Source organism: Ailuropoda melanoleuca, chromosome 3, assembly GCF_002007445.2.
Source record: "Ailuropoda melanoleuca isolate Jingjing chromosome 3, ASM200744v2, whole genome shotgun sequence".
NCBI classification, from domain to species: Eukaryota; Metazoa; Chordata; class Mammalia; order Carnivora; family Ursidae; genus Ailuropoda; species Ailuropoda melanoleuca.
This window is the reverse complement of record NC_048220.1, coordinates 44,168,061-44,189,945: the sequence shown is the minus strand read 5'-3', so window position 1 is coordinate 44,189,945 and position 21,885 is coordinate 44,168,061. Positions and strand designations below refer to the sequence as shown.

The 21,885-nt window shown below is 35.0% G+C and overlaps 1 protein-coding gene and 1 non-coding gene across 2 annotated transcripts in view; both read left to right on the top strand.

The window, feature by feature from the left end:
• TRIM23 (tripartite motif containing 23) overlaps positions 1–20,921 on the top strand; it is a 32,080-nt gene extending 11,159 nt beyond the window's left edge. The window contains exons 6-11 of the mRNA XM_011225070.3: positions 2,788–3,003; positions 7,152–7,286; positions 10,651–10,780; positions 11,313–11,423; positions 16,548–16,672; positions 18,650–20,921. Of these exons, the coding sequence (XP_011223372.1) occupies positions 2,788–3,003; positions 7,152–7,286; positions 10,651–10,780; positions 11,313–11,423; positions 16,548–16,672; positions 18,650–18,829 (897 nt within the window). The 3' untranslated portion in view covers positions 18,830–20,921. The remainder of the gene's footprint in view (positions 1–2,787; positions 3,004–7,151; positions 7,287–10,650; positions 10,781–11,312; positions 11,424–16,547; positions 16,673–18,649) is intronic.
• LOC117801647 lies at positions 1,630–1,739 on the top strand. Its single transcript, XR_004624404.1, has one exon. It is a non-coding gene; the product is annotated as a U6 spliceosomal RNA (small nuclear RNA).
• Positions 20,922–21,885: the final 964 nt, after the last annotated feature.

Below are 21,885 nucleotides of genomic sequence, written 5' to 3'. Positions count from 1 at the left end.
GCCAGTTTCAAATGTGGTAACTTTATTTTGTGGGGGAATTACAAGATGCCTTGGCAATGCCTAAGAGGGGCATTAATTTAGCTGAGTCAGGGAAAACTTCCCAGAATACAAGATACTAAACTGAGATTTGCTAAGAAATTTAGTCAGGGAGAAGAGTGGAGTGGGGAGTGAATTGTCCCACTGAGGGAAGCATATGTTAAATGCCTGGAAGTGAGAATTGGATACATTATTGAAACAACTCAGTTCACTACACTTGGATCTTTGAGTATTGGATGGGGCATGGCAAGAAAAAATGTTGGAAAGTTAAGGGCCAAATTGTGCAGGATCTTTTTAGCTATGTTAAAGAGTTTAGACTTTATCACAAGAGCAGTGATGAGCAATTGAAAATTTAGCATAGGAATAAAATAATCAGATTTTCATTAAGAAAGGTAGCTCTTCAATGTAGAAAATGAATTGGAAGCAGGAAAGCCTATTAATAGGAGGTTGCTGAAATTATCTGGTTGAGAGTTGTTTATGGCCTATAATACTACAGTAGTGAGAATGGAGAGAGGTAGATGGGCTTGAGATTTTAGAGTAGTATAGAATAGGTAGGTCTTAGTGATTGATTGGTAATATTGATTGCATAAGTAACTTGAAAGGTCAGGCATGATGCCTGAATTTCTATCTTGCCCAAGTGATTGGATGGTGATATCATGCATTAATGGGGGAGGTGGAAGAATTTTGGGAGGGATAATGGGACCAAGATAATAAGTTTAGTTAAGATATTGAATTTATCATGTCTGTGAAATAATAAGGAAAATATCCTCCAGTGAACTGAAGAGTAAGTGGGTTTTGGGAAGTGAGTGTGTTTAACTTTTAAGAAGTTTCATTGTAAAGAGAAGAAAAGAACTAAGGGGATAGTTATAGGCTTGCTTTTTAAAATTGAATTGTGGAGGAGAAAGGAATATTTCAGATGGGAATATACAGGAACATACAAAAATATAATGTCTTGCTTTGGTAATCAAATTTAAAGCTAAGTCATTGGGGAATAATGCTAATACTGCTTTGTCAAATATAGTAGCCATTACCCACATATGGCTGTTTAAGTTTAAATTATTTTAAAATCAAAACAGAAAATTTTGGTTTTTTAGTTTGACTAGCTGCATTTCAAGTATATTCAAGTACATATAGCTAGTGGCTACCATAATGGACCACACAGATAAAGAACGTATCCATCATCACAGAAGGCTCTATTGGACATTTTGTGCTAGAGTGAAAATATTTTATTCAGCGAATATTTACTGAACATATACAAGAGCTAGACACTCTTTTAGCATGGTTCTAGCTAAGGAGATAACTGCTGTATAAGTCAAAAACCTCCGCCTTTACAGTTTATATTCTAATATGGGAAAAGGGTCAATACTTATGGCAAAAGTATGTTAGGTGCTTTGGAGAAAAATAAGAGAAAGGGAGTGTGCACTTTTATATGGGGTGTTCATGGATAGACTCCCTTAAAAAGGAACATTGAGCAAAGAGGTAAAGCAGATGAGAAAGGGAACTATGCTTATATTTGGGGAAAAGGCATTCCAGGCAGAGAGAAGAGCAAGTGCAAAGGCCTTGAGGTGCCTGGTGCACTTAAGAAACTGTGGAGTGCTCACTTAAGTAGCACATATACGAAAATTGGAATGATAGAGCAAAAATCATTAACATGGTGCCTGTGTGAGGATGATTTGCAAATTTGTGAAGTGTTCCATATTTTTAGGGATTAAGAGGTACAGGCTTCCAGTTATAAAATAAATAAGTCACAGAAATGAAAAGTACAGCATAGGGAGGAATATAGTCAATAATATCATAATAAGGTTGTATGGTGACAGATGGTGACTGTACTTATTGTGATGAGCACTGAGTAATGTGTAGATTTGTCAGATCACTATGTTGTATACCTGGAACTAATATAACATTGTATGTCAACCAAACTTTGATAAAAACAAACAAAACACCATGGGGAGGCTAAGTGCAGGTAGAGTAGGATGACAGAGTGTAGCAGGATTTGAGATCAGAAAAGGTCTTATGAGGTACTTGCTCTTCTTTCTGTCAGGAATGCTCTTCTTCAAGATACTGATGTGGTTTCCTCTCTTACCTTCTTCAGGTCTTTGCTCAGATGTCACTTTCTCAGGGCGTCTGTCCTTGAACACCCCGCATATTTACTCTGAGTGGAATGGGAAACCACTGGAGAATTTGGGGCAAAAGAATAATTGTTTCTGACTTAACGTTTTAAAAAGGATCGGTCTGGCTGCTGGGTGGGGAATACGCTATAGAGGGCAGGAGTGATCTAGAGAGACCAATTAGAAGACTATTGTAATAATCAGGTGAGAGATAGTAATGTCATAGATCAGGTTGGTGGACGGGGAGGTGGTGAGGCTTGATCAGATTTTGTATATATTTTGAAGTCAGCAGAATTTTCTGAGAGACTAGTTATGGAATATGAAAGAGAAGTATTAAGGGTGACTCCAGTTTTTTTTTTTTTTTTTTTTGGCTTGAACAGCATGGATGATAGCATTGCCATTTACTGAGAAGGAAGGAAACTAGGTTTGGCTGTGGGAGAGACCAGAGTAGGTATTCCATTTTGCTTCAGGTGTCACTTAAAAAGTTGGATGTCCAAAGGCTGCGGTTAAGGAGAAAGATCAAGTGCTGAGATAGCAATTTTGGAAATTGTAAGAATATAGATGATATTTAAATTTTCATTAATTCACATATAAAATCTTTGTTATGGTTAAAGTTGTTTTAAACTAATTTTAATTTCCTTAGGTGCCAGGTACTGCAGAGAATGCCCGGTCATGTGTCCGAGCTTATTTTTCTGATCTACATGAAACTTTGTGTCGTCAAGAAGAAATGGCTCTAAGTGTCGTTGATGCTCATGTTCGAGAAAAACTGATTTGGCTCAGGCAGCAACAAGAAGATATGACTATTTTATTGTCCCAGGTTTCAACAGCCTGTCTCCATTGTGAAAAGACTTTGCAACAGGTAGGTAGTTTAAACATGGTTAGGACATACTTTAAGAAGGAGGGTTTATAAGGTTAAGCAGATAATTACCAGATAATTACCACTAGTCTATTTTATTGATAAATATTTTCATATTATTACTATACATTACTGCATGCATTAACGTTGTGATTAGGATGTGTTCTCTAGCCTTGAATTGCTCCACCGACCATATCAGTGTCCTCTCCTTCATGTGCCCTTCACACCATAGAACCATGCGTTCTGGAAGCTTTTTATGTCTTGTCATTCTTCAGTCATGCCAAGCCCTTTAACTCTCCTTTGCTAAGAATGTACTGTTCTGTCTGCTTGATGGGCTTATATCTCCCTTTTCTGATGGTGGAAATCCTTCTTCAAAGTCTAGCTCAAATGTTTGCTATTCTTTAAAACTATCTCTTCCTTGCTGTTTTTTCTTGGGTGCCTCTCTAGAATGTACTACCTATCTCTGCTCTAATTCACTGGTTCTTAACTTTGATGTCACAGTAATCCTTTTTTTTTTTTTTAAGATTTCATTTATTTGAGAGAGGGGGGGTGTGTGTGAGCAAGAGTGAGCACAAGCAGGGTGGAAGGGCCGAGGGAGAGGGAGAAGCAGGCTCTCTGCTGAGCAGGGAGCCCGATGTGGACTTGATCCCAGGACCCTGAGATCTGGACTTGAGCTGAAGGCAGACGCTTAACAGACTGAGCCACTCAGGCTCCCTAGCCTATGTTTTTTGATGATTGAGGTGTCATAAGCAATTTGTTTTACCCAGTTTTCAAATGATATACTTTTAAAATAAATTAGATTTAAGATTATTTTGCCAAAAATGTCAGTCTTACTCATTTCTGTTTGGATCTGCTCTCATGAGTGGGTGATGTAAGGGTCATTATTGCCCTAGGAATTCCCAGTAAGCTGTAGTGTATCTCATCTTTACTGATATATTACTAGTAATTATGTTGATTGCAAATCATTGTAGAGCTAAGCTTACTACTGTTGCAGAGCTTTTTCTCTTAAATACCTGATTAGACTTATATGAATGTGGCCAGGCTATAAATACAACAGTCTTGAGCTATTGTTTAGCCCTTATCACACTGAATTGTAGTATGTATATGCCATTTATAAAGTTGTCTTTGAGCTTCAGTCCTATTCTTCTTTCCTCTGCTCTGTGATTTTTGGGACCGATACGCTACTAACCACATATCTGCTTTACCAGCTGGCTTCTTGTTTAGGCTCTACTAACAGGAGACAGGAGAGGAAGGCTGGAAAGTAGAGGTGGTTTCCTTGGGGTTCCCATTTGCTTGGGGTTCCTGTGAATTTCACTGCTCACATGAGGAGACCACTTTCCTTAGAGGTCTGAGTTTAGGCTCCATGGGGGCCTTCCTGTAAGGTTCTAAGTTTTGATTATTCTAGCATGTGCCTTTTATTCTCCCAGCCCTGGGAGTGATAGCTGTTTCCTACAGTTGCTTTCCTCATGATACCTCAGAGTTCTTTTTACCCTTTCTGTTACCTAGTTAATAACTACACCTAGTTAACAATTCTTCATATGAAATTCTTTCTGCTCACATAACTGGTATGGTTATTCTTTCCTGATTTGAACCTGAATGATATAATATGCATTGTTTATCCTTCTAGATGTTGACTGGATGCATCTTGTTCATCTTTGTGTCTGGATAGAAAGAGCTTAATAAATACTTGTTCAGCTCATGATGGGTAATCAAGCTACACAGCAAAATCAGAAAGGGATTATGTCTACATCTCATTTGCTTGAATACTTTAAAGCATTTTTATATTTATTATTTTAAAAAGTATGCTATAGTTACTGAAATATTTAGAGGTATTTTAGAGTTTCTGAAGCGTTTCATCAGAGTGATTGCTAATTGTTAATGATATGATATCATCTCACTGTCTTAATGCAAATGAAATTAGGGTCTTACTAGTCATTCTTCATATCAACTTTAAAAAAAACTTTTTTTAAAGTTTTATTTATTTAAGTAATCTTTACACCCGTCATGGGGCTTAAACTCACAACCCTGAGATCAAGAGTTACATGCTCTTCCACCTGAGCCAGGCAAGCGCCCAAACTTTTACTTTGATTTACTGCCATAGAACCATAACCCCAACCAATATTCTTTTTTTTTTTTTTAAAGATTTTATTTCTTTATTTGAGAGAGAGTGTGTGAGAGAAGGAGCAGGCAGAGAGGGAGAAGCAGGCTCCCCACCAAGTAGGGAGCCGGACTTGGGGCTTGATTCCGGGACTCCAGGATCATGACCGGAGCTGAAGACAGACGCTCAACTGACTGAGCCACCCAGACCCCGCCCCCCAACAACCAATATTCTTAAAAGTTCTTGCCACAGAGATAATTAAACAGAGGAATAGATAGAACATCACACATTTATTACCAATTTTGAGAACAAAGCTTAATCATCCTTCCCCTCCAAAAAAATGATGCATCATCTAAATCCAAGGCATGATACTAAATGGTGAGGATTTGTCTATTCATTTAGCAAATATGTTTTGAGTGCCTATCACGTGCTAGGTACATTCTAGATACATGGGCTATCTTGGTAAACAAAACAAATAAAAAGCTATAATCTTGTGGAATTAGCATCCTAGCAAGGAGAAGATAGACAATAAACCACAATCATATCTAAATAAGTAAATTATATAGCATGTTAAAAAGTGGTAAGAACTAAGGACAAAAAAAAAATGAGGGTCCAGCAGACTGCATTATTAAATGGTCAGGGTAAGCATCATTAAGAGAAGATGAGATTTGAGCAAAGCCTCAAAAAGGAAGAAGGTGAAGGAATTTGTTCACGCTGTAGTGTGGGGAAGAATATTCCAGCTGAGGAAACGATTAGAGCAAAAACCCTAAGGCAGCCTGGTGGTGTGTTTGAAGAACAGCAAAAGAAGCCACTGGATGGAATGGAGTAAGTAAAGGAAAGGGTAATAGAAGCTGAAATCTGGAAGTAATAGGGAATTATCTGTAAGGAAGGCTTTGTGGGTCACTAGAAGGACTTAAGCTTTTATTGATTGAAATGGAGAAGCCATTGTGAAATTTTGACAAGAATGGCTTATCTTACTTAAAAAGATGACTTTGATGTGTAAAAAATAGATTGAAGGAGAGCCAAGATGGAAAGAAGGAGTTTGGAGGCTGTTGTAGAATTCCACAGGAGAGAGAAAGTGGCTTGGCTAGTAGGAGTGAGAGGTGTCCAGATTCTGGGTATCCAGTAGGATTCATTTGTATGTGGGGCCCGAGAGAGTAGAAGGCAAGAATTTCAGGGGTTTTGTTCTGAGCAGCTGGAACAACATGCAAATAATAAGCGAAGTTTATTAGTTCATAATCAACTAATGTAAATATGCAAAGTGAGCAAAAACTGTTAACACCACTGCTTTCATGGAGCTTACATATTGTTAGGAGACTTCTGTCTTATGAAGAATATATTGGTATGTATGTAGAAAATCTCTGGATTAGTATTTGAGAAACTAGAAAGTACTAGACTTTGAAGAGAGAGTCTGGACATCTAGAGGGCAAGGGAGGCTTTTCAATTTGACCTTTAGTCAATTTTTTAAAAACAAGTACACATATATCTTAGATTTTTTTTTTAAAGTACAACGTACATACAATGTGCATAAGTGTTCAGATGGCTGAATTTTCAGACTGGACATTACTGTGTAACTAGCACCCGGATCGAGTAACAGAACATTACCAGCACCCCTAGAAGCCCCTCAGACTCCCTTCTGATAACTACTGCTTTCCCGTCAGGGTAAACCACTATCCTGACTTCTAACACATATCTTATTTTTGTCTCTTTTGGTAATTAATAAAAATGGAATCATACAGTATGAAGTCTTCTTGTCATTTCTTCTTTTACTCGACATTATGTTTGTGAAATTCATATCATCAGGTGTAATCGTGGCTCATTCTCATGGTGGTATAGTCTTGCCTTTCTGAATATGCCACAATTTACCCATTTTTCTATTGAAAGCTCTTTAATTATTTATTAATGCCCAATTATTATCCTGGTCAAATTTACATTTATCCTAGTTCAAATTTACTGTAATGTTAAATGAATTTTTCTTGATTTTTGGTGATAACTCTTTTTTTTCCCTTCTTCCTGTAACAAGTTTACCAGAAAACTATATTCTCTTTTCTAGGATGATTGTAGAGTTGTTTTGGCAAAACAGGAAATTACAAGGTTACTGGAAACATTGCAAAAACAGCAGCAGCAGTTTACAGAGGTTGCAGATCACATTCAGTTGGATGCCAGTATCCCTGTCACTTTTACAAAGGTAACGTGCAGTATTTTATTTTTAGGCATAGCTTCTGGTAAATCATAACTGTTTTACATTCCATGATAATCAGCTTGAAGAGACAACTAAGAAATTCATAGTTTTTTTCTGAAAGAAACTTTCATCAGTGGAAAAATAGAAAGTGGTGTAATGAATCTCCATGTACCTGTCACCCACTTTAACAATTAAAAACTTTATTTCATCTATCCTTTTCCCCATTCCCCTTTCTACCTGCAGTCTCTCAGGTTATTTTGGAACAAATCCCAGCATATCATTTCATCTATGAAATATTGTTGTGTGTATTTGTAAAAGGGAAGACTATTTTAAAAAACGTAACCAAAATATTGTTATCAGCCTAAAAAATTTATTAATGAATCTCTAATATTAACCATTATCCAATTAGTTATTCAAATTTCCCAGATGGCTAAAAAATTTTTTTGTGTCTGGAAACAGAATCCAACCAAATAAGGCCTGTACTTGCCATTTGGTTGATATATTTTGGTCTCTTTTAAAGTGAATTGCCCCTGGGGCGCCTGGGTGGCGCAGTTGTTAAGCACCTGCCTTCGGCTCAGGGCGTGATCCCAGCGTTCTGAGATTGAGCCCCACGTCAGGCTTCTCCGCTAGGAGCCTGCTTCTTCCTCTCCCATTCCCCCTGCTTGTGTTCCCTCTCTTGCTGGCTGTCTCTCTCTGTCAAATTAATAAATAAAATCTTTAAAAAAAAATAAAAAAATAAAATGAATTGCCCCTAATTTAAAAGGTTCATTTGTTTCATTTTACTTTCCCTTTTTAGGGTCTGTTTTTTTAGAACTTAATCTTATTTTATAATTCTGTGAAACAATCAGCATGGTCCAGAGTCAAATCTACAAAGCAGGGTTCATTTAGAGAAGTTTAGCTTCTATCTCTAACCGCTCCACGCTTTTCCTCCTTTCTCCATAGAAAACCATCAAGAATTTTTTCTTAGTTTTATTCATCATTTAAAAAATATAGAGAAAGACATTTATTTATATATTTGTATGTACACTCATCACATTTAAAGGTAGAAAACATTACACACTTCTCCACTATGTTCTTTCCATATAAGTGTACTTCCTGGAGATTACTCCATAGCAGTATTCATTGTGCAGATATACTACATTTGTGTGTGTGTGTGTGTGGTAAAAAACATCAAAGTTACCATCTTAACCTTTTTTTTTTTTTGAAAGAGAAGGTGAGCACTGGGGGAGGGGAGGAGCAGAGGGAGAGAGAAAATCTCATGCAGGCTCCATGCTCAGCGTGGAAGGAGCCCGATGCAGGGATTGATTTCATGACCCTGAGATCATGACCTGAGCCGAAATCAAAGAGTCGGACCCTTAACTGACTAAGCCACCCAGGCACCCCTGACCTTAGCCATTTTTCATTGTACAGTTCAGTTTTGTTAACTATATTCACGTTCAGTATACCTCCAGAATTTTGCATTTTGAAAAACTGAACTTCCATACCATATAAACAGTAAGTCCCCTTTCCCCGCCTTCCGCCACCTCCTGGTACCATTCTACTTTCTATTTCTTTGAATTTGAGCATTCTAAATACCTTATATAAGTGAAGCCATATAGTCAGTATTTGTCTTTATGTGACTGGCTGATCTCAGTTAGTATATCCTCAGACTTCACCATGTTGTGGCATGTGACAAACTTTTCTTCTGTTTTAAGGCTAAATAATATTGCATTGTTTGTATATACCACATTTTGTTTATACCTTCATCCATTGATGGACATTGGGCTGTTTCCACATCTTGGCTATTATGAATAGTGTAGCTGTGAACATGGGTGTACACATATCTCTCCGAGACCTTGCTTTCATTTCTTTTGGATATATATCTGGAAGTGAGGTTACTGGATATGGTAGTTCTATTTTTATTTTTTGAGGAAATTTATATTGGTTTCCATAGTGGTTGTAGCATATTGTAATTCCCACCAACAGTGCACAAGGCTTGCAATTTCTTCACATTTTAATCAACATGTTAATTTTTGTTTGTTTGTTTGTTTGTTTTAGATAGTAGCCATCCTGATAGTTGTGAGGTGATACCTCATTGTGGTTTTGATTTGCGTTTCTCTGATTAATGAAGTTGAACCTCCAGGTGCTTATTTGCTAGTTTATATCTTCTTTGGAGAAATTTTGTACAAGTCCTTTGCCTCTTTTTTATTGAGTTATTTGATATTTTTTGTTGAGCTGTAGGAGTTCTTTATATATTCTGGAAGGGAATCCACTCTTAAATATATGATTTGCAAATACTTAGTCCCATTTTGTAGGCCGCTTCTTCACTTTGTTGATAGTGTCCTTTGATTCACAAAAGTTTAAGATTGATATGGTCCCATTTGTCTACTTTTGCTTTTGTCAATGTGTTTTTGGTGTGATAACAAAAAAAAAAAAAATCACTTGCCAAATCCATTGTCATGAAGATTTTGCACTATGTTTTCTTCTAACAAGAATTTTATAGTTTTGGGTCCCATTTTGGAACTTTTTCCATATATTTAAAATCCAAATATTTGTAATTGTTATATGTTATTTGTAAATCTACTTTACTATCAATATATAAAATCTATTTTGTCTCATTCTAGGATAGCCACCCCTGCTCTCTTTTGAGTATGATTTACACGGAATATCTTTTTCTTTTCCTTCACTTACAGCCTTTTTGTGTCCTTAAATATGTAGTGAGTCTCTTATAGACAGCATATTGTTAGTTCTCATTTTTTTTTATCCATTTAGTCATACTGTGTCTTTTTGTTGGGGAATTAAGCCCATTTATATTTCAAGTAATTATTAATAGGTAAGGACTTGTTACTACCATTCTGTTCATTGTTTTTTGTATATCTTATAGCTTTTTTGTCTTTCCTTTTGTCTTACTGCCTTCTGTGTCTCAATGATTTTTTTATAGTGTCATGGTTTGATTCTGTACTCGTTTCCTTTTGTGTGTATTCTATGGATTTTTGTGTGTTTACCATTGGTATTACAAAGAACATCTTGTTACAACATTCTTTTGGAAAGTGATAACAATTTAACTTCTTTTGCATATAAACCCTCTATTCTTTTATAGCTCCACCCCCCATACTTTATGTTATTGATGTCACAGATTACATCTTTGTACATTTTTGAACCTGTTACCACAGGCTTATAGTTTTTTTTTTAATGTTTGTTATTTCAGTTTTCTAAGGAATTAGATTAATGCAACAAAATTATAATAGTACGGGTTGCTATTTGTCCATGGAATCAGAGGAATGAATAGGAGATGAAATAATTAACAATGGTATTATAAATAAAAGTATAAATGCTAATACTTTTTAACTCCATATCAAAATAAGAAGATTTAAATTTTTAAAAATTACAGGACAATAGAGTTCACATTGGACCAAAAATGGAAATTCGAGTTGTTACGTTAGGATTAGATGGTGCTGGAAAAACTACTATTTTGTTTAAGTTAAAACAGGATGAATTCATGCAGCCTATTCCAACAATTGGTAAGTATAAGTACTGCTTTTTACTTTAATGTTAGATGTTTTAGAGACAAACCCTAGCTTACAGCTGAGTTCTTGGGGATCTTATTTTATGTCAGTATGGCATTGTGGTGGGCTCTTTACTGGCTCTAAGACACTAACATGTCTGAGAAAAAAATGCAAGGTTCAGGGCTGTGGGACTGAAATGTGGATGGTGGGATATTAAGAAGGGACAGTGTTGGTGGGACAGTTGGAAGGATTAAAGGATTGGTGAGGGTTAGGGTGAGGGAGTGGTAGTGGTAGTGGCGCAAAACTGTTAGGTATTTGAGTTTCAGGATCTAAGGATCCTGGTGAGCGTTTAGAGGGCTAATAGCTGTTAAAGATACATATTCCCCGTGTAGGTTTATTAGGAGTGGAGTTGGTTGGGCAGCGGTAGATACTGCTGTATAAAAGTAATTTGTATTATCATAATTCTAAACAGTGGGTCACCTGTGTTTGGTATGTTACTTATTATAAATATAAGTTCAGTATTAAAGTAACTTTTTTTTAAAAACAGGTTTTAATGTGGAAACTGTAGAATATAAAAATCTAAAGTTCACTATTTGGGATGTAGGTGGAAAACACAAATTAAGACCATTGTGGAAACATTATTACCTCAATACCCAAGGTAAGAGTGAAAAACATTTTAATTTTTCAGAATTTTAGGATGCCAGTTTTCTGTGGAATTGATTTAACTAGTGAAGCTTATTTTATTAAAAACATTAAGGTGGAAAGACTGGGTTATGTACTTTGGTTTATTTCATGGAAAAATCATAATTATAGCTTAAAACCATACTTACCTTTTATATGTAGGCAGTTAAGAGTACATACCACTTGCTGCTCTTAACAGTTAAAGTATGTTATTACTATTCATAGAGTGTGAGCACTGACAATATTGTGATGAAGGGTAGAATTGTTGGTGTATGTTTCTGCTGTTCTCTTCAATTCAGTAAAATATTTATCTCATTATAATCTCTCAGTAGCTCCAGAAGAACCTGCAGTGGTTTGCTTTTGGCCAAACTCTATTTTATCACACATTCCACCCAGCATTTATTTATATTTAGGCCCCGTTCTATGCTTTTGCCTATACCCAACATGAAACTTATGTTCATGCCACATGTTTCATATATCATACTTTCCACCTAGCAAATAAACTAGATAATTATTTTTACATTCGGATTTTTGATACAGTGATTAATAGGAAAAAATGGGATTTTGAACATGAGGAATGGTCGAAAAGTCGTGATGTTTAGCTACCATAAGGTAGCTAGAAAGATTTCAAAAGAGAATTCAGCAGATACTTGTGAAGTTTCTGCTATGTATTTTGAGTACAGTATATGTGGAAAGTGCTGTGCTAGGCACCTAGAGAGAATACTTTGGAGAGATAAAGATGGTGATTTATTTAGATTATTTTTTGGCAGAGGAAGTAGTAATTAAAGAACAAGTAGCATCATAGGCCACAAAAGAAGTCTCAACAAATTTAAAAAGAGCAATGCATCTTTTCTTTACCTTTTTTTTTTTAAGACTTATTTACTTAGAGAGTGTGAGTGAGGGAGGGGCAGAAGGAGAGGGAGAGGGAAAGGGAGAATCTCAAGCAGACTCCCTGCAGAGCCCCATGATCCTGAGATCATGACCTGAGCTGAAATCAAGAGTCAAGACATTTAATCAACTGAGCCACCCAGGAGCCCCTCAATGCATCTTTTCTGACCACAACGCTAAGAAACTAGAAGTCATCCACAGGAAAAAATATGGAAAGACCGCAAATACATGGGAGTTAAATAACATGCTACTAAACAATGAATGGGTTAACCTGAAAAATCAAAGAAGAAATCAAAAAGTACGTGGAAACAAATGAAAATGAAAACACAGTGGTTCAAAACCTTGGGATGCAGCAAAAGCTGTTCTAAGAGGGAACTTTATGGCAATACAGGCCTACCTCAAGAAGCAAGAAAAATCTCAAAACAATTTAACCTTACACATAAAGGAGCTAGGAAAAGAACAAAAAAACACAGCCCAAAACCAGTAGAAGGAAAGAAATAATAAGATTAGAGCAGAAATAAATGATACAGAAACTAAAAAAAAAAAAAAAAAAAAAAAAAAAAAAAAAAAAAAAAAAAAAAAAAAAAAAAAAAAAAAAAAAAAATCAATAAAATTGATAAACCCCTAGCCAGACCTATCAAGAAAGAAAGAGAAAGGAACCAAATAAATAAAATCACAAATGAGAGAAAAGAAATAACAACAAAAAACCACAGAAATACAATTATAAGAGAATATTATGAAAAACTATATGCCAAAAAATTGGACAACCTAGAAGAAATGGATAAATTCCTAGAAATACTAACTACTAAAACTGAAACAAGAAGAAATAGAAAATATGAACAGTCCGATTACCAGCAAAGCAATTGACTCAGTAATCAAAAAATTCCCAACAAACGGGTGCCTGGGTGGCTCAGTCAGTTAAGTGTCTCCTTTCGACTCAGGTCATGATCTAGGGGTTCTGGGATCTAGCCTTGCATCCGGTTCCTGCTCAGTTGGTAGTCTGCTTCTCCTTCTCCATCGCCCTTCCCCTCTGCTCGTGCTCTCTCTCTTAAAAAACAAACGAAAACACAAAAAACCCCAAAAAATTCCCAACAAACAAAAGTCCAGGATCAGATGGCTTCACAGGTGAATTCTACCAAACATTTAGAGAAGAGTTAATATCCATTCTTCTCAACTATTCTAAAAAATAGAAAAGGAAGGAAAACTTCCAAATTCATTCTATGAGGCCAGCATTACCCTGATATCAAAACATGGTAGATACCACAAAAAAGAGAACTACAGGCCAATCTCTCTGAACAAAGATGCAAAAATCGTCAATAAAATACTAGCAAACTGAATCCAACAATATAAAAAAAAATCATTCCCCATGACCAAGTAGGATTTATTCCTGGGTTGCAAATCAGTCAACATGATACATCAATAAGAGAAAGGATAAGAAGTATATGATCATTTCAATAGATGCAAAAAAAAAAAAAAGCATTTAACAAAGTATAACATCTATTTATGTTAAAAACCCTCCACAAAATAAGTTTAGAGGGAACATACCTCAACATAATAAAGACCATCTATGAAAAACCCACACCTAACATTATCCTCAATGGGGAAAACCTGAGAGCCTTTCCCCTAAGGTCAGGAACAAGACAAGGGTGTCCACTCTCACCACTTTTATTCAACATAGCCCTGGAAGGGCTAGCCACAGCAATCAGAAAAAGAAAAGGAATCCAAATTGGCAAGAAGAAGTAAAACTTTCACTATTTGCACGTGACATGATACTATATTGTGTGTGTATGTATGTGTATATATGTGTGTGTATATGTGTGTGTGTGATTATATGTATATATAAAGCCTGAAAGACTCCACCAAAAACTGTTAGAACAGATAAATGAAGTCAGTAAAGTCATAGGATACAAAGTCAATTTACAGAATTCTGTTGCATTTCTATACACCAATAATAAAGCAGCCAAAAGAGAAGTTAATAATCCCATTTACAATTGCACCCAAAATAATAAGATACCTTGGTATAAACCTAACCAAGGAGATAAAAGACCTGTACTCTGAAATCTATAAAACACCGATAAAACAAATTTAAGGTGACACAAAGAAATGGAAACACATTCCATGTTCATGGATTGAAATAACAAATATGGGGTGCCTGGGTGGCTCACATGGTTGAGTGTCTGCCTTCGGCTCAGGTCATTATCTTCCGGTCCTGGGGTCAAGGTTCACGTCGGGCTCCCAGCTCAGTGGGGAGACTGCTTCCCCCCATTCCCTCTTCCTCTCCCCCTGCTTGTGCTCTCTCTGTCTCTCTCTCAAATGAATAATAAGGTCTTAAAAAAAAGAAACTTTAAAAAAAAATGAAAGAACAAATATTGTTAAAATGTACTACCTAAAGCAGTCTACACATCTAATGCAATCCCTATCAAAATACCAACAGCATTTCTCACAGAGCTAGAACAAACAATCCTAAGAAGACCCCGAATAGGCAAAGCAATTTTGAAAAAGAAAAGCAAAGCTGGAAGCATCACAGTTCTGGACTTCCAAGTTAACTTACAAAGCTGTAGTAATCAAAACAGTATGGTACTGGCACAAAAATAAATATAAAGATCAATAGAATAGAATGGAAAACCTAGAAATAAACCCACAATTATATGGTCAGTTAATCTTTGATAAAGCAGGAAAGAATATCCAATTGGAAAACGACAGTCTCTTTAACAAATGGTGTTGGGAAAACCGGATAGTGACATGTAAAAAAATGAAACTGGACCACTTTCTTACACGATACATGAAATAAATTCAAAATGGATTAAAGATCTAAATGTTAGACCTGCAGCCGTAAAAATCCTAGAAAAGAGCACAGGTAATAATTTCTCTAACATTAGCCTAGCAACTTTTTTCTAGATAGGTCCTTTGGGGCAAGCAAAACAAAAGGAAAAATAAACTACTGGGATTTCATCAAAAAAAAAAGCTTCTAGACAGCGAAGGAAACAATCAACAAAACTAAAAGGTAACCTATGGAATGGGAAAAGATATTTGCAAATGACATATCCAATAAAGGGTTAGTATCCAAAATACATAAAGAACTTTCAGAACACAAGAGCCAAAAACCAAATAATCCGATTAAAAAATGGGCAGAGGACACGAATAGATATTTCTTCAAAGAAGACATCCAGATGGCCAATAGGCACATGAAAAGATGCTCATCTTCACTTTCCGTCAGGAAAATGCAAATCAAAATTGCCAGTCAGAATAAAGTCAGCAACATAAGAAATAACAGATTTTGGTGAGGATGTAGAAAAAAAGGAACCCTCTTCCAGTATTGCTGGGAATGCAAACTGTTGCAGCCACTCTGGAAAACATTATGGAGGTTTCTCAAAAAGTTAAGATTAGAACTAACCTATGATCCAGCAATTGGACCACTAGGTATTTACCCAAAGAATGCAAAAACATTAATTCAGAGGGATACATGCACCCTGATGTTTATAACAGCATTATCAACAATAGCCAAGTTATGGAAACAGCTTAAGTATCCATAGATTGATGAATGGGTAAAGTTGTGGTATATATGGATAATGGAATATTACTCATCCATAAAAAAGAATGAAATCTTGCCATTTGCAATAACATGGATGGAGCTAGAGAGTATAATGTTAGGTGAAATAAGTCAGAGAGAGACAAAGACCATATGGCTTCACTCATGTGGAATTTAAGAAACAAATGAGCAAAGGGGGAAAAAAAGAACACAGACACAGACTCTTAACTATAGAGAACAACTGATGGTTACCATAGGGGAGTTAGATGGGGGGACAGGTGAAAAAGGTAATGCGGATTAAGGAGTGCACTTTTCAAGATGAGCATCAGACAATTAAAATAAAAATGTAAAGAAAATGGAACAAGTGACATTGTTATGCAAATCATGAGAGGTATATTCTCATTAAGAAAAATATTAATTCACATACACAGCATTTTGTGTTTGATGGAACAAGTGTTGTAAATCCTGTTATAGATGGGGAAATGAAGAGGTGAAAAGTTAGGTGAACTACTTGAGGTCATACTGTTAAGTATTGCTAGGTTCTCTTACAGTAGGCAGCCTTTCTATGAAAAACATAATAGTAGACTAACCATAATAAAATAATGAGAGCATTAAAATATTTGGTCCATTTACTGAAAGTTAACAAATGACTAATTCAGTTTTTTTTGTTTTTTGTTTTGGTAGCTGTTGTATTTGTTGTTGATAGCAGTCATAGAGACAGAGTTAGTGAAGCACATAGTGAACTTGCAAAGTTGTTAACGGAAAAAGAACTCCGAGATGCTTTGCTCCTGATTTTTGCTAACAAACAGGTAACACGTTTGTATTGCAGAATACTTATTTAGTAGTTTTGTGCATTCTATCATAAGGTAACATAAGGTAATTTCAAAACTGATAATTCAATAGATAAGTTTGTGCTGAGTATTTTAAATACAATATTTATAGAAAGTGCTCTACTGTGTACCTTGGAGTATAGAGAAAGAAATAAGGTGATTGATGCTTACCAGAAACTCCTATATATGTTTGTAAACATGTAAGTGACTATATATGAGATTCTAATACATAGAAAACTGGTAAGTAACTTCAATAATACTAACAACATGTCATGGAAAATTAAGAGTAGTTCTAAAGGTGGCATCTTATAAAAGATGTGTAAAAAGTGGGATTTGAGTTGGAATTATGATAAGAGTTGAAATTATGGATAGGACTTTGAGTCAGTATGTGAAAGAAAGAACACTGTAGGGAGAGAAAATAAAAGCATGAGTGTTTTAGGAAGCATCAGCAGATCAGCAGTAGAGGATGAAGAAAATCTAGAATAACAGGTGAGGTCTAGACTAAGAAATTTAGGTTTTATTCTATGACAAAGGAAAACCATCAAACGGTTTTTGGACTCCTATCTGTGTTTTAAGACTGTAATCTGGGGGTAGGATACAGAATTAATCGGGGGGAGGGACTAGAGACAGGCAGATGCAGTAAATTACTGTAGTAATTCAAGTGAGAGAGTTAACAAGATCCTGAATTAAAGGAATAGAAGGGTGGAAGCAGATTGAAAAGAGTTTATGAAGGTAGATTTGTTTGAATTTGGTGTCCGGATGGGGTGGGTAAAGGACAGGGAGAAGTACCTATTCCTAGATCTTGAGCCTATGCTTCTAGGAGAATGAGAATGCTTTTCAGTGCACTAGAGGGGCTAAGATGTCATAAAAAGGAAGGGTAGGATGAAGAATAAAGGATTTCCCTCTTAATAAAAAATCAAAGGCAAACTACTAAGAACAGATACACTTTGCTTACTTACTGAAAAAGACACGCAGATAAGGCAAAGTGAAATACCATTTTCCATTTAAATTGTTAAAGATAAAAATGTTTCATAATCTTCAGACTCACATATACTGTTGGTGTGGTTATTAAACAAACATTTTCTTGGAGGGCAATTTGGCAGTAACAGACCTATCAAAATTTTAGATGGATATACTCTTGTACCCTACAGTTCTACCTCTAGTAATGTATTGTGCATAGAGATATCCTAAGGTTATCCTGCTGATAATGTTGCAAATGAATGTAGTTAAAAATATGTTACATATGTATATGTATGTATTTGTAATAGCACATAAACAGAACCTTATATGTATTTGTAATAGCACATAAGCAGAACCTCAATCTAAATATTAAGTATAGGACTGGTTAAGAAAATTATGTTGCACCTGCATCCTGGAATGCAATTCAGATGTTAAAAATAATGTAGAAGGTCTTCTTGTTCAGATAATGGAAAGATAACTATCTTTAAGATGTATTAAGTAAAAAATTTTAAAAAAAAAGCTAAAGTATGTTTCTGTTTGTGTTTATTTGCATGAATGTGCATGGAAATTATCTGGACAAATATATAAGAAGTCGTAACTGGTGGTTGCTTCTAGGAAGTAGGGGTGTTCAGGGGTATTTGGAGTGGGAGTTTAATAACTTCATTATATAAATTCTGTATCTAAGCCATTTTTCTGATACACATGTATTAACCTTTTTCTTTTACATTGATGCCTTATGATTCAGGCAGTATCTTTCATTCAGGTTGCATCGTCTTTATTGATTTCACTGTAAGTTTATTCTTACAGTCTATATTATAAATGATCTTACTCACAACCCTACTTTACTTATACTTATTAATCACAGAATAATTACTGAAGGGTGAATCTAGGTTTTAACTTTAGGTTTCTGTTAGAATGGTACCAACATAATTCTTTATAAGTGGTAGTTTTATGGGATGATTATAAAAAAATTTCTGATATGTATGTATCTTTCAGGATGTTGCTGGAGCTCTGTCAGTAGAAGAAATCACTGAACTTCTCAGTCTGCATAAATTGTGCTGTGGCCGTAGCTGGTATATTCAGGGCTGTGATGCTCGAAGTGGTATGGGACTATATGAGGGGTTAGATTGGCTCTCAAGGCAACTTGTGGCTGCTGGAGTATTGGATGTTGCTTGATTTTAAGTGCAGAAGTTATTTAAAGTTTTGTGGTTAAGAGTTATTTTGCACATATAAGAAATTCTACGTCTCAAAGATAGTTTATTTAGGATGTATATTTAAAAGGAATCTTGGTTGGGGAATTCAGTACAATATTGCTTTTTAAAAAATTACTCTGTAGTAAAATTTAAATATTTGGGCAGATTAAATTGCATTAAATAGGACTTCTTGAATATACATTTTTTTAAAAACATACATTTGTTATTTAAGTTTTTCACATTATGTGTGACCCATATATTGGCAAAGAGGTAAGTCAGAGTAAGGGTAAGGTGAAGGCTTATTCTTTCAGTGAAAAAGGAGTAGCCAACTGAATGTCTAACGGAACCTTTGTGTGAAGCAAGTGAAGCATAGCTTCTTCACTGGATTTTGGCAGTATTTAGTAGCAAAACAGCAGTGACTTAATGAAATAGAATCCAGACTGCATCTTGGGGTAATAGGATTACTTTACTTCTTTGTTCAGTATAACAGAATACCTTTAATGCTAACAACTTTAAGCTACAGAAAATTAATATTTTATAATGTTTTACTGAAACTTTCTCTAAGCCCTTTTGTATAAAACCCAGTGAGTCAGATGAAATGTTATCTAACTAGGTATGGCTGTCAAGATTAGTATTAAACTGAAGAACAATTAATAATGAAACTGTGAAAGTCAGTTATGTTGTAGTTAATCTTCATTTATGGAAGACCCATTTCTAGGGTTGAACCTGAATGTATTATTTCCTAAGTCACAGCTCTAAATTGGTCCTTCTATTTTCAACACGTTTGAAGTAGTTAGAGTTTCTTTTTAAAACAATACTGCATCCTTATTGGGAACAATAATAAGTAAAATGTAGTAAGTTACACATAGAACCAGGGTTGGCTTTACATAAAAGAGATCTAAGTAGGAAAGTACATTTACCTTAAGAGAAGTCATTTAAGCAGTGGAGAATCAGTTACTTTAAATACTTTCCCAAAATAAGGACATTTATCTTGACAATAAGACATTATTAAGTCTCTTGATGGTAAGGCCTTGAAAAGTTAAGGAAGGAAAAGAAATGTTCAGAATGTTTACATCACATTTATTATGCAGTGTTGTAAAAGCTTAAAAATTTTGTGCTTTTTACTGTTTTTTCATTTTTTAAGGATACTCACTTATGGCAGTACGATTTTATATTTAAACATAGCTAGATTGGGTTTTATTTTTGTTTAAATGCTCTTCACCCTTTAGGATGATAGCTGAATAATCCTAAGTCTTATTAGTTGAACTGCTAGAAGATGTCCCTTTTAGGTGGCACTGTTTTGGTTCAGTCTCTTCAACTGTACTTCTGTTTGTTTAAAATAAACAGCAAAACTTTTAGAAAACAAAGCATTAAAAAGAAGTCCATCAGTGTTATGCGCAGTATGTAAATAAGTAAATATTTCATCCATTATTTTTAAAGTAAAAGTCATGCTGTTACAACTGTAATTTGTGCATATAAGTAACACTTATGAATTATTTAATAATTGATTACAATAACTGTGAAAAATAAAAAACATGTTAACATTTGCCTGTGAGCCCGTGACGTGTTTTCTCTACTAGGTAATTGAAAAAAAAAAAGTCTAACACTAATATGTAAACTTGTTTTCCTTGTAAATTATTAAGTTCATTTCACCTATTTTGCTAAACTTTGTAATTCACATTCTTAGCATATTACTAAACACAATGTAAAAATTGTGCTTAGAACTGATTATAATGTACATAATAGCATTTGTGTGTGATTTCTTTTTTTAAGAAATATTTTTCTCAGGCTCTTATTACTACTTGTGGTTGTATTCTTTCAGTAATCATTAGTTAAGATTTTGCTAGTTCCCCCTGGGAAATGTCAAACTTAATAATGAGAGATGTTTTAAATCCAGTCTATTAGTATTTGCCTCCTAGCTCTGAATTTCTGTATTAAGCCTAAATATTGTTGTATGGTTTATGTAAAGCAGGTTTTACAAGTGTGTAGCTCTGGTCTGTAATTCTGGAATGCTTTATTATCACCAGAAGCCATTATTTGCATTACATATAGACAGCAATAAAATGTTAAAATCATTTTAAAGAAGTCCTATCATTATTCTAAAAATTCTGTTTCCTGTACCATCTATCGACTAGTGTAACTAGTAACCAATTAAGAGGTCATATTTATGCTGTGGTTAAGAGAAAGAAAACAAAACGGGTAGGGGTTGACTTGCATGTCAAATTTGAGTTGTAGATTATTAAAGATTTAGAAATAACTTATTCTGTAGTTGCAATGTAAGCTGCACTTAAATGAGTATTATAGCTAGTGTTTTGATAGAACTAAAAGTTTTCATTAAACAAAGTGAAACTTTTTTTTGAATTTTAAGTAACTATTTTAGAAAATGTCTGAGAAAACTTAGGTGTAGCCTATAAACTAATATTGCTAAAAGAAAGACATCTTCTGTAGCACTGAGATACCTTTGAATTTGCAAAGTAGTAATAGGGAAGACAGTTGTACTTTCCCTAAAAAAATAATGAATGAAGCAGATGGATGAGTAAGTATCAGATGGTATCCTAATAATTTAAAGCATGCTTTAAAAAAAGGACATCTGGCAATGTTTGTTTTTAGGTCTACTGTTTATGTTAAATTTATGACATTAAATGGAAAAATTCGTTCATCAAATAGGATTTTTCACTCAAGCAAAAGAACTGTGTTTGGCAAAATGGGACATCACCACCACTTGGTGGCAGTATTATAAAAAAATTTAGGATTAAGTTTCCAGGAATGAATAAATTGCTAGTGAGATGTCCAGACACCTAAAATAGGAAGAAAAGGTAAATGTCACAGTGAAAAGTCATTTTATGTCTAAGTTCTACTTTATAAAAGGAGGGCATGATACCAGTTTAAAGTAGCACAACTTGGCACATTCTTCCATGTCATAGGGTTGTGGTACAAAATGGATAAAGGAAGTAATCATGCTTAGCAATAGAAGGAAAAGTGTAAGTTTAAATTTAAACATAAGAGTGTGAATTCCCTAAATAGGTCTGTTGAACGTGC